The 18,292-nt window shown below is 61.5% G+C and overlaps 1 protein-coding gene across 4 annotated transcripts in view; it reads left to right on the top strand.

The window, feature by feature from the left end:
• The window catches only part of PRR5 (proline rich 5), a 50,300-nt gene that overhangs the window by 7,117 nt on the left and 24,891 nt on the right, over positions 1–18,292 (top strand). For 2 of the 4 annotated variants that reach the window (XM_058741055.1, XM_058741054.1), the window contains exon 2: positions 16,252–16,371. In XM_058741055.1, coding sequence (XP_058597038.1) covers positions 16,262–16,371 — 110 coding nt within the window. In that variant the 5' untranslated portion in view covers positions 16,252–16,261. Of the gene's footprint in view, positions 1–15,952; positions 16,372–18,292 lie in introns of those variants that run through there. The other 2 variants (XM_058741056.1, XM_058741053.1) reach the window with 2 other exon arrangements.

The raw sequence follows: 18,292 nt of genomic DNA, 5'->3' as shown, positions 1-18,292 counted from the left end.
TGGACAGTCAGGATTTCTGGGGCCAGGAGAGAGACAGGCGGTGCCGGGGATGGGGCGGCATTGCAGAACCCTGGGGGTCAGGAGAGCCGGCCTCCCGGCCAGAGTCCCTCCTCTTGGAGCCGTGCGACCCCAAGCGACTCACCCCGTCTGTCAGGCCCCACGTCCATTCTGCAAACCCAGCGTTTATTTGACCGAGGGAAGCAGGCAGGTGGCCGGGCGTGTTCATGGGTGTTCATTCGGTGGCTTTGCACGTGTGTTGAGAGGCCTGTGTTAAACCCTGGGAGGCAAATGCCATGAAGACACAGCTCCTGCCTGCTGGGTCTGGCTCTCCATCAGACTGGCATGATGTAGTCTGATGAGGGAGGCTGATGGGACACAGACCCAAGGTGTGATGGAGCTATCACAGAGGGAGGCCCCGGGGACGCCCGCCCCAGCCTTGCATAGCTGGCACCTTGCTGGAGGGTGGGTTTGCCGGGGAGGCAGGTGTGCTAGGCCAGCGAGTGCTGTGTGGCTAGAGTCCCGGGGAAAGGTGACGGAGGGATGGGGCGACCCTGAAGGAGAGGGCTGGACTGGATCCTGAGTGATGGGGACGGGTGCCCCCCACCCCAAGAGCATCACCCCCTGCACCCCCTGAGCCCTGAACGCTCCACCCACTAGGCTGCCACTGGGGGAGGCACTTTGCACGGAGGAACCCATGAGATCCTCACCCAACCTTGTGAGGCAGGCACTGCTGTGTCCCCATTTCACAGAATGGGGAAATGGAGGCCGAGTCACAGGTATACATTGAGCCCAGGTCTGTTTGTCCCCGGAGCCCAACTTGGAGCATCTTTTTTGTACCCCTTGCTTGTCCCTGAGCCTCCGGGGCCTCCACTGTGTCATCTGCAGAGAGGGGATTAGAAAGTGACATCAGTCACCACTCGTTCATAGAACGAATCTTAAAGCTCATCATGCTGAGTCCTTGCCAGGACTGGTTCTGTAGTCTGTGGTCAGAGCATCACCCAGGGTGGCTGGTTAGGGGACGGGAGCCATCTCGGGGACGGAGTGAACCCACAGGTTCGAGGCCAGATGGAACTCATTTCCAAAGGGAAATGAGTTTGATTTCACGAGGTCACCCAGAGAGAGCCCTGAGAGCAGCGGGCCCCTGCCGCCGAGGCAGGCAGGGAACGCATCTGCCCACCGAGTCACTGAGGGGGTGGGGCCAGCACAGGTGAGCGTGAAGAGAAAAGGCCTCCATGCTGACCGTCAACGTCGGAGGCCATCCCCTTGGTCTGTGGGCCCCAAGGCCAAGGAGGCCCTCCAGGAGACTGCGGGCCCTGGCGTTGGATGGTCGGGGGCTGAGAATGTCTGGAGTCAGACGACTCTTTCCTGCCTGTTTGCTAACAGGTGCCGTGGGCAGTGGGGGACAAGAGGAGAGGAGGGAGGAGGAAGAGGGCTGTCCAGGCCCCATTCAGAGCCCGCCACCCTTCCCTCCCTCCACCAGGAGACGGTGAGGGTCCCCTTCCCCCATTTGCAGCTGGACAGACAAGGTGGGGTGGGCCGGGCCCCCTGGATGCAGTTTCAGATGCTGGGCTCTAGACGCTGCAGTATGCCCAGTGCAGGCCTCCCGTTGTAAAATGGGGACTCCTCCCTGCCCCCCAGCATTGTGTCTCCCTCCCAGAGCAGTTATGATGGCCAAATAGACACCGAGGCTGGCCCGGGGTGAAAGACTTGGCCAAGGCCAGGTTCAGCTCCAGCACTTAGCTCAGGGCCTGGCATGCGCTAGGTTCTCAAGAGGTTGTCTCTGAACGAAAAGGAGGGAGGAGTAGACGGCTCATGGCTTTGCCCTCACGGCCCTGTGTCCTCAGTGCAGACTGAGGCTGTTAGGGGCCCGCCCACCCGGGAATGCTGTGGAGCCAGACCCCACGTGTGGTGCATCCTACATAGTACTTATGGCCACAGGAGCCAGCTAAGGAAAGAGTCCGGAAGGAGCATGTCCTCAGGAGTGAGGGATCTCACTCTCAACCTCCTGGGGAATGTGCCCGTGGTGGCGGGAAGCCTGGGCAGTGCCGTCCCCCAGATGCACTCGCACAGGCAGGGGGGTGGGGCCCGTGGAGAAGACTTTGCTGGGGGAGGTCACCCCGGGCAGGGTTTTGCAGGATGAATAGGAGTTGACCAACCAAGCCAGGCTTAGAGGAAGGTCTTTCCAGATAGAGGGAAGGCCAGGTATGTGCACGTGAACCGTGCCCGGCCTCCAAGGACAGCGCCTTTCATCAGAATGTTGACCTTGACTTTCATTTGTTCAGGAGGCTCCTGACCCCGCTTTTCCTCTCCCCTCAGATATCGCCAGAGCTGACAGCCTGGGGGTACCTGCAAGGGGCTGGGAGCTTACAACCCCACCCTCTTGTCTCATCCCTGTGGTCCGGGGCCCCCAAGACCCCTTCCTGTCACCTGTCCCTCCGGTCTGGGGAAATCGTTGAGGTTGAAGGTGCCCCAAGGTCCCCGGGCAGCCTCAGTTCCCGGGTGCAGATATCTCACCTCCGTCCCCACGTTATCTGCCACCCACACTGGGAACCACAGAGAAAGAGCCAGAGCCCTGGTTATGCAAAACCAGAAACCACGAAGACCGGAACGAGGGCCCCCTTGGGGACCAGGCAGGGCGACGGGGCAGAGCCGTCCCCCCATGCCCAGCACCCAGAGGAGGAGAGCGCGCGAGAGGGCAGGTGGGGAGGGGGCTCCTGCCGTTCCCCGGTTTCCTGTCTTACGGATCAAGAGACTGAGGCTCAAAGGACAGCAGATGAGCAGCGGGAGACCAGGGCTGGGGTGACTGCATCAGTGCCCTTGGGGCCCCAGAGAGCCTGGGTCTGAGGCCAGCCGTGAGACCTGCCCACAGACAAGGGGTTCCCAAATTGACACAGGTCCAGGAGGGCCTGGGTCAGAGGGGCAGGCTGGGGACAGGGCCTGGGGCTTTTTCAGCTAGGCGAGCCACGTGGACCCCCCACCCCCCACCCCAGTGCTCACAGAGTCTGAGCTGTGGCCCTGGCCTCATCTCAGCATCGCAGTGGGAGGGGATGCCCAAAGGTCACATCTGTGACCCTTTCCGCCATTTCTACCGCCCCGTGTGGTCCTGGCATCACCCCCACGTGACATGCGCACGTTTTCAGGGCTGGTGATGGTGGAACCAGAGGGGAGCAGAGCTAACCCACGGACTCCAGAGTTCTGAAATCTTCACGCACCCCAAGGCCAGCAGCATGGCGCCCACTCTGCCCTCCCCGCCCCCCCCCCCCCCCCCCCCCAGCATCCAGACTGCCCGTCTGGTCTGGTTGGGTCCCTTTTCACCACACTGCATCCCTTGGAACGCCCTTCACCCTCCCCTGGCTTCAGGGGCCCCTGAAAGCCTTCACGAGGCCCCTAGGGTCACCTCCCCCCACCACAGCCTCTCAGGGGGAGCTGCTGGGAGATTATGTTGGGCGGGTGGAGCTGCTGAGCGCAAGGCCGGCCCCTACTGACGGTGTGGCCCACCAATCGCCCCACCGCTGGGCAAGCTCCCCCTTCCAGGCCTGTTTAAAATGTCACAGCTGCTGAGGGCTCTTCAGGACTCCCCGGGGCAATCACCGTCCTCCACCCACTGCCTCCGGCATCCAGGGCTGGCCAGTGCCCCGTGCCCTGCAGCCTGCTCCCCGGAAAACCGGGCGGGAATTCTTACTGGTAGGGCGGCCCCGCGAGGGAGGGAGGTGGGTGCCCGGCCACCCGGTGGGACCTCAGCAAGTCCTCCTCCGTTTCCCCACACGTCAGGACAGTCCTGCTGGTGGGTGGCCCGTGTGTCCCACCCCTGCCTGAGGCCTCGGTCTCCCCACCTGTAAAATGGAGCCCTTGCGCATGGCTTCCTGTGGGAAACAGCGGAGCGAGGAGGGCCTGGGAGGCGATGTTGGAACAGGGCGGCCCGGCGTCCTTCCCTGGGAAGCCTGACTCTGGTTTCCTCCTGCTTCTACGGTGTTGAAAGGGCCTTTCTTGTAGGAGAGGAGGGCCAGGTGGTTTTGGCTAAATGCCTTTCTTAGACACCTTGTGCCAGTTAAACCACGTCAATGGACAAGGGGAGTGTGGGAGCCCTAGACGGGTGTGTGAGGAGGGGAGCCGTGGGAGAAGGTTCCTTCCCTCCAGACTCCTCTGGAAGTGGAATCTGGAGTCTCTAGCCTCCCCAACCCGCCCCCTCCAGCCCCAGGAAGGGAGCCAGATCGTTACCGCTCCCCTGCTGCGGGGCCACCTGGGGAAGTGCCCCGCTGCTCTCCCCGACTCCCTGTGTGCCCCGGGGGGAACATGGCCTCACCAGGAACAGCTTCCTCAGCCCGTCTGTAAGGCAGGAATGCTGCTACCTGCAGGAGAGTGGATGTTGATGATGTGATTGTATGCGCCCCTCCCTTGGGCGAGCTTGGCTCTATGAAAAATGCTCCTAAGGTGATACCTGGCGTAGTGTTGTTCTAGAATCATCATCCAGACGCACCCAGATTTAAAAAAAAAAAAAACGAAAAAAAACCTGCCAGGAGGTCCGGTGTACCTGTGAGATATGGAGTGATGTTGGACTCGAGCAAACCCTTAAGATGAGAGCACAGGTTTTCCTGGTAATGAGACCCAAGGGATGACCTTCTAGGAGCCCTCATACAGGGGTCCCCGTGTGACAAGCAGAGCAGCATCCTCGGTGTTCCTGTGGACGGGCTTAATCCGAGGACACGGCGTCTGGAACAGGGTCCTCAGGCTCTGCTAACTGCAGGGGAGAGGGAGGAGGGCATCCTCAGGTTTGCTGGGGACCCAATGAGGTCCCGTCACCTTGAGATGGCCGAAGCCTCCCGCCTCATCTACAGAAGGCACAAGGGTTTCACCTTCGTCCGTAACAGAGCCGTGCGTAGTTTCGTACGCAAACAACGCTCTCCCTCCTCCAAATGTTCGGGCACCGCGGATGCTCTGTTCCAGTGGGCCATGCTCATGCCCCACCTTCACCTTTCAGAGAACCCCTCCCCCCGGCCAAAGGCAAAAGGAGTTTTGCAGACAGTCTCGGGGGGGGGGGGGGGGTCACAGAACCTGAGAACCCCAGGGACTCCGGGACCCCAGCTCAGCAGGCTCCCCGGGCCCTGGAGTCGGCTGGGACCTTTCCACAGACTGCGGTCCGTCGAGGAAGGACGGCGGGGGAATCGACAGTGAGACTGCGTGGTCCTGTCCCCTCACGCACCTAGGGGGGGTGCCCAGGAAGCTGGGACCACTGAGCCCCGTCCCATGCCCGGGACGCCAGCTTCCTAGAAGGCAGCTGGCTCTTATAACATCTTGTTTCAGTCTTGCTTTCCCGTATCCCTTTGACTACCCTGAGCAAATGCACGGGACAGGCTCTTTCCAAGAGTTTCTTGGCTCAAGCTCTCGGGAGTTTTGTCATGTGTGCTGTCCTTTCCTCCTGGTGGCCTGTTTCCTTGTGCACCGTGTCATCGAGATCTTGAGTTTATTTCCAGCCGGGAGTTACCTGTGGACACCTGGCCTGGCTTGGGGGGGCCCGCCCCTCCAAGGTACCTTTAAGACGGCTCTGGCGGGTAGCCCCCGGCTGTCACCAGCCCCGTCAAACCTCATCCAGATGCAAGGCCATAGATTCTAGGAGACTCTCATGCTTTTTCTTCTCTCCCTTGAGCTCAGGGGGACACACACAGGTTTTCTTTGTCATCCCTCTTTGTCAGGGGACAGATCTTTTTCCCCCGGCCACCCATTTATTAGGGGCGTGGCCCCTGGCTTCGTGTGAAGAGGTCAGTTACCCCCGCCATCAGCCTGCTTGCTCAGTGTCTCCCCTCCTGACTGCTGGCTTTACCCTCTGTCTCAACGCCCTCTCCCTGCCACACAGGCCTCTTCCTGTGACTTAACCATCTTGCTGATTAGAGCGCAACGAGCGACGAATACAGACCCGGGAGCCAGACTACCCGGGGCTCAGATCCCCGCTCTGCCAGCACGGGAAGGGCTCAGTTTCCTCATCTGTGAAATGGGGACAGCCCTGACTGAGGTTGTGGCAAGTGAGGCACTGAGAATGTCCCTCCCCGTTGAATCATTGAAAATCAATAATTAAATACGATGGAAGTGAGGTGATAAGACTATCTTAATGATAATATTAGTATTATCATTCTGGGTCCTGTTGATGCTCCTCATTTTCTTACCAGCTCAGTTATCCATCTAGAAAATGCGTGTAGGGGTGCCCAGGTGGCTCTGTCGGTTGAGCGTCCGACTGCGGCTCAGGTCATGATCTCGCGGTCCGTGAGTTCGAGCCCCGTGTCGGGCTCTGTGCTGACAGGTCGGAGCCTGGGGCCTGCTGCCGATTCTGTGTCTCCCTCTCTGTCTGCCCCTCCCCTGCTCACACTCTGACTCTCAAAAATGAATAAATGTTAAAAAAATAAATAAAAAGAAGATGTCTGTAATTTTGTTACCCAGCGTTTCTAGGAGCTGTGGAGGGAGAGAGCTCTCAGGTTGTGGCCATTCCTTGAATTGTCCAGCCTCTCGGCCTTTAAGTGGTCAATGCAAAATAATCATAATGCCCCCCCCCCCCCAGGGATTACTGCTTCTTACCAAGCACTTTCCAGAGCCTGTCTCTGAGGCTCCTGCTCCGTTGTAGGCCATCTCTGGAGTCCGGTGCGAGTCCCGCGGCCCTTAGCGGACACCCTCAGGGCCAGATGTGACTTGTGATTCCCTCTCAACCCGATGATACCCTGCTGGAGGCACCAGGGCTGCATCCCGGGGACCGTTTCCGCACCAGATCTATACCGAGTGGGGTAGACCAGGGCTCTAAATAGCCTCACGCCGCAGTGGATCAGATTCCGCGGCCAGACGGGCCCTAAAAAAACTGAGTTTGGCCGAGCTTATGTGTTTCCTAGTTGTGGACAGAGGCGTTCAGTGGGGAAGAGAAATCAGACTCAACTCCCCCGCCGACAAGGATGAGCGGGGATTTATAGCCGAGGAGCAGGGCCGGGAGCAGTGGGGGGGAGGAAGGTACTCGGGGAAGAAGCATGTGGGATAAGGGACACTCTCGGTGACCTGCTGAAGGGAATTCTCGCTGAAGGCAGGCCACGGCGATAAGACATGGCGGGGGGGGGGGGGGGGGGGGGGGGGAGTTGGGCGAAACTGACCTAGCAGGATTCTTGCTCAAACTGGATCCTGCAAGGACAAGACGAGAGAGAGAGAGAGAGAGAGAGAGAGAGAGAGAGAGAGAGAGACGCCCAAGGAAGGGCCTCGTCCAGCAGAGGGCTCAAAGAGCCCGAACAAAGTCAGGTCAAGAAAGTCCTTGTCTGTCTACCAGACACATACCTCGCACGTCTACCCTCTGCAGGCCGCCCCCTCGGCCTCAGCCAACGCCCAGTCGGCTAGAGGAGGCCGCCCGCCCTGTCCCGAGATCCGAACGCGAGGCAGAGGGAGGACGGCCAGTACTGACGAGCCCCTACCGTGCGCCTGGCCCGTTTCGCGTCTCTGGACACGTTTTTTCAGCCTTGAGATCTCCCAGGGAGGAAGGTGTTATTATGGTTCTCATTTTACAGACGAGGAAACTGAGGCCCAGGGAAACGGAAGCAGTCCGCCCCGGGGTGGTAAAGCCACAACCCAGCCCAGGCAGTCTTCTGGCTCCGCAGCCGATGCCTTGAATCAAGACACCCTACAGCATCCACATCAGCAGCAGCATTGTTGTGATTACGATCGCTGAAGAAGAAATTAGTTGGAGGAAAGGGAGGAAGGCCACCCTGGGGGGAAGGGTAGCGCCTGGCTGAAGTCCCAGGGGCTGGAAGCAGGTAGAAAGTCTGGAGAATAAGCAGTCACTTTGTCTTCTGGTTGGAGGTTGGTGGCAGAAAGGGGCCTGGAGGGACTCCGTGGGGCCCGAAGCAGAAACGGAAGGAACGAAAGTCTGTGCCCAGATTGTGGAGGGTCCTGGACTCTGAGCCTGGATATTTGGAAATCTTGCAGGCAGAGGGCTTCGTCTGAAGTCTCTAAGCTGGAGGGGCAGATCACCTCTGGGGAGCAAGTGGGTGTGCTGGCAGTAAGCTGGGTTCCCGAAGGCTCTGCGTCCGTGTCTGGGGGCGGTGTCCTGAGCCTGCAGGGGCTCGAGGGCCCAGAGGGGTGGGCAAGCTGTGGGCGCGGGCATGGGACCTGCGCTTGCCGGCCTGGCAGGGGCTGGGAAAATGGCAGGGGAGGTGTGCCTGACCAGGCTTCAGGTGCAGAAGGTCCTGGCCTCCAGGCGGATGAACTCCGTCCACGCTCCACCACTGCGGGAAGCCAGGGACTGGAAAGGCACCCCAGAGTCCACGCTGGCCCTGCCCCTCGCCAGCCTGTGACCCTGTGGGTGACATCAGGCTCTGGGACGTCAGGGTCCACCTGCAGGGGTGAGGCTGCCCCTCGAGCAGGGTTACGGTGGGGATACCCTCTGGTGAATCTCCGCAGTGTTTTCTCCTGCCTTGAATCTGTCCCTGGGACGCCTGGCGGGGGGGCTCCGTCGGTTAAGCGGCCACCTCTTGATATCGGCTCAGGTCATGATCTCACGGTTTGTGGGTTCGAGCCCCACGTCGGGCTCTGTGCTGACAGTGTGGAGCCTGCTTGGGATTCTCTCTCTCTCCCTGTCTCTGCCCCTCCCCCATGTCCTCTCTCTCTCTCTCTCTCTCAATAAATAAATAAATAAACTTTAAAAAAAAAACAAAACAGTCCATCCCTTCGTGGGCTTTGAACCGCATTCTTGCAGGAGCGGGGAAATGGCGCATGGAACGCCATGCTGGGTGGACGCCCCCTTCCTCCGAGGGCGGAGCCCTGGACTTGGCAGAGTCCAGACGGCCCAATGTCACCTTCTCACGGGGCTCTTTGGGCTTCATTGACAAAGTCAAGAATGCAGGCCAAGTTCGGATGCCACCCTTTTCTACATACCCTGCTGGATCTGAATTCCCGCCTGGGACTAGTAATTCCCAGGGCCTTGGGAGCTGCCTGGAAGGGTAACGAAGGGTAACGAGGCAGCGGTGAGTGCAAAAACACGTCCCGAGACCCCCCAGTCCCGCACCACGCCTGCCCGTCCTCTCAGGCTTCTCCTCCCGGGTGTTTTCGTTACCAGCGTGAGTTCTGATGTCCCGAGAAGCTGTTCTTCCCGAGGATTCTGCTAAGAAAAGGCCGCTGGCCAAGGCAGCGGGGGTGGGGGTGCCTTAGGGAGAAATAAAGCCGGAAGTCAAGCCCCATCCCATCCAGCTCTGTCCTGCGTGGCCTCAGTCTACACATCTGCATAGTGGGGATGATCACGGGGCCTGACCTCCGGAGTTGCTACAGACGTTCAGGTCAAGAAATGTCCGTGGAGCAGCCATCAGTGAGTCCATGGGGCATACTGTTAGCGTTCGGGGCCCGAGCGCGATGCTTCGGGCAGAAGTTACTGCTCGCCACCCCATCTCCTGGGGTTTGTGTGTTCCTGCTGGAAAAAAAGCAGGGGCAGGGGAACGAAGGGGTCTCCAGTGTGCTGGCGCTGGGGCCCGACCTTTCACGCGCGGACGCGGGGTTGCCGGACGTGAGGTCAAAGCCAGGGCCCGGGGGCTGGCAATGCAGTAGTGTCCTCGGTCTGCCTTCCCGAATGACCGCAGAGCGGAGGGCTCGCGTCGGAAATGTATTCTCTCGCGGTTCTAGGGGCCAGAAGTCTGAAATCAAGGTGTCAGCATGGGCTCAGCGTCCTTCCTTGTCCCTTCTTGGCTCTCTTTGGCTTGTGGCCACATCCCTCCAGTCCGCCTGTCTTCCCGTGGCCGTCCTCCCTCTGTGGCCATCTCTGTGTCCTTCTTATAAGGACATCCGTCACGGGACGTAGGGTAGGGTCCGCCCTCCTCCAGTATGAACCCTGCCTCAACCTGGTCACATCTGCAAAGACCCTGTGTCCACACGAGTTCACGTTCACAGGTGCCAGGACTTAGGAACTCCATCGTGTCTTTCTGGGGGACACAACTGTACCCACGACAGGAGAGCAGTCTGGAGACCCTCCCCAGGACTCAGCCCAGCAGGCAGATTGCTCTGTCCGTACCCGAGTCAGGTCTGCGGCGCTGGATGGGGCCGTCGGGGTCCTTCTCCTCGGAGGAGGCTGGGAGGGGCGGGCACCTGGGTGGCGGTGGCTCGCCTCCCCTCACCCTGCAGGCTGCCGACGTAGCCTCTAGACGTGACGGCGATTACGTGCACACAAAACAGCAGCAGCTGCTGTTCATTCCAGGCCTGCTCTGTGCTGGGCCCGCTGCCTCGTTCGCGAAGGTCATCGACGCGCTGGCGTGGCGTGCGGGCAGCCTGCGTTGGAGTCCTGGCCTGGCTGCGTGACCTTGGACCGGTCACTTAACCTTCCGGGGCCCCGGCTGGCTCCCCTATAGACCGGGATGACGTGGGTGGCTGCCTCCGTCTAAAACTGCCGGGGAAGTCGGGGATGAACGCCGCAACGTGCCCGGCCCATAGCGAGTGCTCCAAAAGCATCGTCCGCGGTCACTGCTCTCACCGCACCCTCACACTCACACTGGGAGGTGCGTGGTTTTACCCCCCCCCCTTTCTGTGTTCGTCCGAGGAGACGAGGCTCCAGGAGGTTGAGAGGTTGGCAGAGGAGGTGGCCCGGTTTTGGGGGGACTGTGCAGCCTACCAGCTCCTCTGTACCACACTTCTGCTCTTCCCTTACGCTCACCGCGCCCCGGGCACCTATTTATAGAGCAGAATGAGGGTTATACAACGCCTTCCCCGGGAAGGGTCCGGGGAACTGGTTGTTCAAGACCTCGTCCGCCGAGGGGAACGTGAGGTTCGGAGAGAGAGTCCCGCGAATGCGTTTAGGGGCTCGTGGTGTCGGAGACAGGGGGCCTCTGCTGATCGGACCCCCCCTCCCCCGCCTCTAGAACAGGATCCAGAGCAAGAGGAGGGGGAGTGTCCTGAGAGCAGAGGGCAGAGACCGCCAGCTTGGGGAAGAGCCCCAGATGGGGTCCTGGTGGCGTGGGATGGGGGGCTGGGGGCCCAGCGGGTAGAGAGCGGACTTGAGGGGCACACGAAGATGTTAGGAGACGTCGGAGAGGACGGGAGCTCCCCCCCATGATGGCAGAGACCGCGTCTTTCTTGTCCCCTGCTGTATTCGCCTCGAACAGGGGCAGGCACGTAGTAGGTGTTCGATAAATGTGTCTGCAGTGTTTATTAAAGCACTGGGGAGGTGGGTTTTGTCTCTCCGGTGGCACCGCATCCCAGCTCCAACCCTTCCCAGCCGACAACCCCTGAGCAGGCAACTTAACCCCACTCGGCCTCAGTTTCCACATCTGTGAAACGGGAGTAATAATAGTCGAGCCCGGCTCTAAGGCCACCAGAGGGACATTTCCTCTGGAGCGGCTTGAGGGCAGGACCCACGCACCCCGGGCTTGGCAAGCGGGAACACCCGTGAGGCCCCCCCCCCCCACTCATGAAAGATAATACGTGTCGCTCCTGACGGGCCCGACGCCCATCCCGCCTTGGAGGATGGCCTGCTGTCCGGCCTCGGGAGGGTCACTGAGAACGGTGCGTTGCAAAGCCGTCAGAGACGACCAACCTAATCACAGGCGGCCCTGACTCGGGAATCTTTGTGTCACGCGGCCCTAAGAGACCCGTGGTGACAGTTGAATTGTCTCATCCCACCTCACCCCCTCATGGGGCAGGCGTGTCACCATCCCTGTCCGTCCCCGAGAAGGGAGGGATGAGCCGGCACTCCTCCCGCGGCTCCCCGTGCCCGGTGTCCAAGACCCCAGGGTGCTGGACGGACTTTCCCAGTCAGCTTTGGAGAGCACCAGCCTTCGCCACCGGGGGGCAGAAGCACCCCCGCTCAGAGCAGGCAGTGCCTGGAAGTGGGCAAGGCGCAGGCCAGCTGAGGACAGCTTCGGTGACAGTGACAGTGACAGGGCTGGCGGCCGTCCACCCCCTCACCCCCAAGCTGGCCCGGCTCCAACTTCCGCTCAGCCACTCGCTGACTGTGACTTTGGGCACGGGCCTCCCCCCACCCCCACTCTCCATCCTGGATGAGCCTGGACGCCGCGGTACAGCCACGGTGACGGTCCCCGTGCCCTGCTTCTCTGCCCATCCCTGGGCCCCCTTCCGACCCGGCCCCTTCAGGACGGGCTGACTCCCCACTTCGGGTTGGCATACAGGAACAGGCTGGGGTTGGCATACAGGAACAGGCTGGTGCCCCAGAGCTCCAGAACTCTCCCTGGTGGACTCGAAGTCTGGAGGCCTGGCTTCTGGAGCTGCACTGACTTCCCGCAGTCCGTTCTGGGTGTCAGACTGTCCATCTGTGCATGAGGGGCTGAGCCAGGCTCAGGGGTGTGCAGAGCCCAGGGCACACGAGAGTCCTCTCAGATGCTCATTAGTAAGCCCCAGGCCCTGCCCCCAAAGATCCTGACATGAAAAGTTTCAATGCCACGAGCCCGGCTGCAGGTGCCAGGCCCGTCCTGAAGGTCACTGCCGGTCCCAGTGCTTTACCTGTGATGACAAAACCTCTGGGCCAGCCCCTCAGCACCGTCATACCTCAGGGATCAGAGACACCCAGGTCACCATCTCCGGCCACGTCCACAGGGAGCACGGGATCTCTAAAGGGCTTTCTGGGTTCTGGTTTCCCCTGTCCCTCAAACTCACCAGTGGAGGCTTGGGGAAAGGGAGTGGCGGAGGACAGGGCCCCTAATCCTCATCCATGTTACAGATGGGCAAACTGAGGCCCTAGAAATCACCGGACTTGGTGGAGGGCTGCTGGCCCGCAGTTCTGGCCGCTCCCTCCCAAGTCCTGGGATCCCTCCTAGTGACCAGTGCCTTGTACCAACTCCCAATACCCACTCGACTAGCAGGTGGGAGTGTGGAACGAAACTCAGGTCCCGGGGAAGGAGAGGGCGCATTTGGGGCCATCTGGCCTGGCATGGATCCAGAGCAAGGTTACTCTGGCAGCTCTGGGGACGTGTGATTGGGGCCCCAGTCTCCCAGTCTCTTTGGTGGAGAACACTTCCCTTCCCTGCGTCTCGCCACTGATGGGCCCTGCCCAGGGCCACCCCTGCAATACAGTGGCTCAGTCCCCGACCGCTTCTCAGGCCTAGAAGACCCCGTAAGTGAGCAGAGGGCCTGGTGGGCGCCCAGAACCCCTTCGCCTGCCCGTGGGGCCAGCTCTCAGCGCGAGCTATCACGTGGGGCCTCGGGCCCAGGAGGCCTGGTCATCTGATGCTTCCCAGGAAGCCAGAAATCAGGGTTTCTATGTCAATCTCTCCATTGTGAAACCTTGGCTGCATTCAGTTTTGTTTTTTGTTTCTCTTGCCCACACCGCAGGCTGCACAGAACACACTCAGGGGCTTGCCTTGTTTCTTGGCCACCCAGCAACCCCCCTCTCTGGGGGGGTTGTGATGGCCTCGTCTGCTCCTGGCCTGTGCCTCAGGTTCCAGCCCTGGGGGCTGGCTGCTCCCCTCGGCTGCCCTGGCGAGCCCCAGCCCCACCCCCCATATCCTGGGGGTAAGTCACCTGCCAGGACACCAAGACAGCCACACCTTCCCCTGACTCGTCACCACACCCTTGCTCCGGGCTACTGGGTGTAGACAGCTTTTACAAAGGTCTGCAGCCGGTCGGGGCTGGTACAGCTACAGCTAATTCCTGAACACGGGCTGTGGGACTACTGATGGCTTTCAAGGGCCGTCCCCGGGATTTCTGGCTGGCCACTTCTCCCAGAGCCCTGCTCTCCACCGCCGCTCCCGAGACCCCCTCCCGGCCCCTCCTCTTCTCCCCTCCTCCTGCCTCCCACACGCGCTGCCCTTACCCATACGCCACCCATTGCCCCTTTAATTTCTCATCCAGAAGGGCCCGCCTGCCTCCCACCTTCAGCCTTCTGCTCCCCTGGTAGTTAGCTCATTCAACCAAATACATCCTGCATCCCTACTGTGCGCTGGGCTCGGGAATGTAGTGCTGAGCCAGGTGTTACAGTCCCTGCCCTCCCGGCTCAAGGCAACAGGATGGAAAAGCCACCAAATGACCGGAGGGCAACCCCAGAGCCTAACCCGGGGTGAAGGCAGCCGGAGAAGGGAGTGGGGGGATGGCTGGCACTGGAAGACAGTCGGCTTCCTGGCCTGGGGAGGTAGCGGAGGGGGTGGAGGGAACATACAGGGTCCACAGGTGTTTCTAAAGGGGTGAGAGACCATGTGACTGGGTACAGGGGAGGAAGGGGCAAGCTCAGTCCCTCCTGGCCTGTCACTTCTCACCAGATCATTCAGGCCTCACCCCTCCGTGGATCTTGAGCTCAGAGCCAGGGAGTCTGTCGGTCATGACTCTGCCTCCCTAGGATGAGGGTAATGCCTGGCAAATAGCAGGTGCTCAGGAAATGCCGACTGATTTTAACTGGGCAATGTACCCTTGTGAGGTTCTCCCACACTTCACACGGGGTTTTCTTGGCCCTTGAAACCACTGCTTGGCCTGACCTTGGCAAACCATCCGGCCTGGGTCATCTGGGTCATTTGGCAGAAAGAGCCCCAGCTTTGGGGGCTGAGCCAGGCCCTGTCACTGCCTCCTGCAGGCTGATTCCTGTCTCTACACTGCATCAGACTGAATTGGCTGGCCCCTATCCATGGGATGGAAGGAACCCCTTTCTCAGGGGGCGCCGGGGGCACAGGGGGAAGATGCCTGGGTTCTGCCATCGAAGAGAAGCAGGAGATGTGCACACCGGGCATAAGGGACGCAGTGGCCTCTGGGCCTCAGTTCCCTCTTCTGTACAACATGGTGGGGGGCTCTGAGCATCCCGCACCTACTGAGCCCCTCTGAGGATCAGCCCCCCTTTCTCCCCACTGATTTACAAAGGAAGCGCTTATGGAAAGACATGGGGCAGGGGTTGTGGTATCACCAGAACGTGCTCAGCACAGGCACGGCCCCAGGAAAGGCCCAGGATGTAGGATGAGGGCAGCGACGCGATCGTGCCCTGTTTGATTGGGGGTGTGGGGGGAGGTGGGGGGGGCGCATGCCCGTACCGCGTGCTTAGGAGACCTGGCCTGGCCCAGCTTCGCCGTTTGCTGATTGTATGACATCGGGCAGGTTATTTCACCCCCTGGGGCCTCATCTCCTCAACTGGGAAATGGGGCGAAGCGTGGCTACTTCTGCATCAACTATATTCGAAAAAAATTAAAACTAGACCGAGAATTCCTGCCTCACAGAGGGCAACCGGCCTGCGACCAAGCATCGAAAAGTGCTGTGAAAAGCATGGGGAGCACGGAGGCGGTGCCCTCCCTTCAGTGGGGTCCCTCTCCCCAGCCGCAGAGGCTTGGGGGACCCACTTGTTTTCACCACCCCGGATACCCACGGGGCGGGGGGAGCAACAGCGTTGCCGGTTTCCTGGAGAGGCCACGCCTGACTCCCCCAGCCCCCAACCTGGCAACCCCGCCCGGTCAGAGGGCGATTAGGGTAGTCAGGCCCGGTGGGGTGGGGTCCTGGCCACGCAGCCCGAGGGGGGCTGAAAATCTCCGCCAGGTGTTCGTGAGAACCTGGGAGGAGTCTGTGTCCACGTGGCAGGGTCTTGAGGGACGTGTGTGGGCACAGCCTTTGTGGGGAGGGATGGCAGGGAGGTGGCGACTTTGGGCGAGGCATTGGCAAAGGGGGTCTGGTCGGAGCGTTGTGTGTGTGTTTGTGTGTGTGTGTGTTTGCGCGTGTGCGTGGCCGCAGTGGCCGGCTCAGGGCCGACGCTTGGGGTTGGGTCGTGCGTCCCACGGGTGTTGGTTTCCTGTGAGCACACGCGGCCCTCGGAAGACGAGGGGTCCAAGCACGACCCGGAAGGGCACACAAAGGGGGCGTCGGGGAGGCTGCGGCCACCGAGGCGCGGGGCCCCGTCCCCGCTACGTGGCCACGCCCCTCCCGGCCCCGCCTCTGCACACGCCCCCTCGCCTGAGGCACCGCCTCGTCCCCGCCCCCTGCCCTGCTCCGCCCCGCCCGGAACCCCGCCCCCTCCGGCGCGGCCCCGCCCCCGGCCCCGCCCCCGCCCTCCGTTTGCGCCGGGTCCGCGCTGCCGGCCGCGCTCCTGGCGCTCCACGCTGCGGCCGCTCCCAGCAATGATTAACCCGGCGGGCCGGCCGGCGCGGGGCCCGGGGCGGAGGCGCGGGACCGGGGCGGGAGCCCCGAGGGCCGCTCAGCTTCCTGCTCTCGCCCAAGTTTCCTCGTAGAGGGCGCAGTGCCGGCCGGGGCCCGCGGCGCGGCGTGGCGCAGGGCGCGGCGCCGGGCGCGCGTGGGCGCGGAGCGGGCCGCCGGGGTCACCATGAGGACTCTCCGCAGGTTGAAGTTCATGAGTTCGCCCAGCCTCAGTGACCTGGGCAAGAGAGAGCCGGCCGCCGCCGCCGCGGACGAGCGGGGCACGCAGCAGCGCCGGGCCTGCGCCAACGCCACCTGGAACAGGTAAGGCCGCGCCCTCCCGGGCCGCCCGCCGGGCCCGGGGGCCCCCCGAGCCCCGGGGGCGGGAGAGGGAGCCCTCGATCCGGCCCGCGGGCGAGGAACGGCGCCTTCAGCACCGCGGCGCCTAACAGCTCGCCGAGAACTTGCTCCGCCGGAGTTGCGCGGGCCGGGAGGGAAGTTTAGTGCAACGTGTTTCTAGAACGGAGGGACCAGACCGCGACCTCGGGGCTCGTCCCGAAGCGCCCAGCGGGTGGGCCTGGCGCCCGCGTGCTTGCCTCTCCCGCCCGGGGTCTTCCCACGTCGCCGCTCCGCGGCTCCTGGCAATCCGAGAGGTAAATAGAGCAGGAAGTATTTTTCCCATTTCTCGGATGAGCAAATGAGCCTCAAGGGCGCCGCGGGTGGGTGGCCGCCGCGCTTCCTGTCCCGCGGTAAAGGTCCCTTTGGTCGGAGGGGGGTGGCCGGGCAGTTTCCCCCGAGCGGCCCCTGGTCCTCCCAGCTGTCTGCAGGGAGGCAGCAGCTGCCAGGCATTCCTCAGACGACCCTCCCCCTCCCCGGGGGCCGTTCCCAGACGAGCAGGGGCGTGGGAAGTACCCCCACCCCCAGGCTTTGTTTGAAGAGGCAGGGCTGGGATCCGGAAAAGAGATGGTTTATTTAGTGGGATTCCCCAGCGTGTCTGCTCCTGAGCCCCTTTCAAAGTAGACGTTTCCACGGAAAGGAAAAGGGAGGGGAGGGGAAGGGGGGGGGGCCGTGGATGCGGGCAGTGAAGTGTGGCCAGATGCACCCGCTGGCTGTGGTCTTGGCCCCCAGGACCCCGGCCCTCAGTGTGGACCCACGTTCATTCTGTTGATCCAGAACTTCTCGAACACCTTAGTGGGCACAGGGCCGCCAGCCTAAGAGCCTTGTCTGTGCACTGGGTAGGACACCATTGTCCACGTGCTTGTCTTCTGTCCCCTACCAAGTCGCAAACTGCTTGGAGCTGCGTTTGCCTCAGTTTCCCTAGCTGTCAGCGGGCATGTGCCTGTGCATTCCTCCTTACAGGGCTGGTGGGGAGACTGCGAAAGAAGGACTGTCATTGGGGAATCTCACTGACGCAATGACTTCACTATGTGATGAGTTGTTTTCTTCTCTCTCAGAGTTAGGGAGAGAGATGCAGCTGCCCTCCTCATTCCTCTGCTTTGGTTTAGAGGGAGGAGCCAAACAGACTTAGTTCAGTTCCCAGCTCTGCCTCTTCCCTGCTGTGTGGCCTTGAGCAAGTCACTTAACCTCTCTGGTCCTTGATTTCCATATCCATCAAACGGGCTAGTAATGGTGTCCACCTCACAGGGCTGTTGTAGGGATTAAGTGCAAAGACACATATTAAAACCCTCTCCACAGTGCCCAGCACATAGTAGGTCCTCTGTAATTCATGACTCAAGCCCCGGATGTTGGGGTGGGTTTGTAAGGAGAGGTTGGGGGGGGGGGGGGTGCTCAGCAACTCACCAACTAGCAGCTTTGTGAGCTCCTCTCCCCCAGCTGGGGTCTCCTGCTGCCACCCTCTACTCCTACTACGCGCCAGGCCCCTTCGTGTCCCTTAGCTCACTTTGCCCAGCGAGGCAGGTGCTTCTGTCACCTCCCCCACTTTAGAGGTGCAGAGGGGGACACAGAGCACCTGGCCGACCTGGCCGTGTCACGGTCACCCGTGTAGGAAATGGCAGAACCGTCAGAGGGGAGACTGAGCCAAGGGCGGGCAAAAGCACCTTCCTCTGCCGGGTCCCTGAGCAGGAGCGGTGGAGGGCGGGGGTCCTCTCGGGTCTCTGCCTGCCTGCCCGCCCCTCGCTGCTCCCTGCAGAGCCCTCGGGACCACGGCCTCACGCAAGACAGGTCTCAGTCTCCGGGGCCTGCCTCGCTGAGCTGTGGATTCTTCATTCGGAGCCCAGATCGCACC

This window comes from Neofelis nebulosa, chromosome 8 (genome assembly GCF_028018385.1).
Source record: "Neofelis nebulosa isolate mNeoNeb1 chromosome 8, mNeoNeb1.pri, whole genome shotgun sequence".
NCBI lineage: Eukaryota > Metazoa > Chordata > Mammalia > Carnivora > Felidae > Neofelis > Neofelis nebulosa.
The sequence above is the reverse complement of the archived record's forward strand: the minus strand, read 5'-3'. Positions and strand labels throughout refer to the sequence as shown.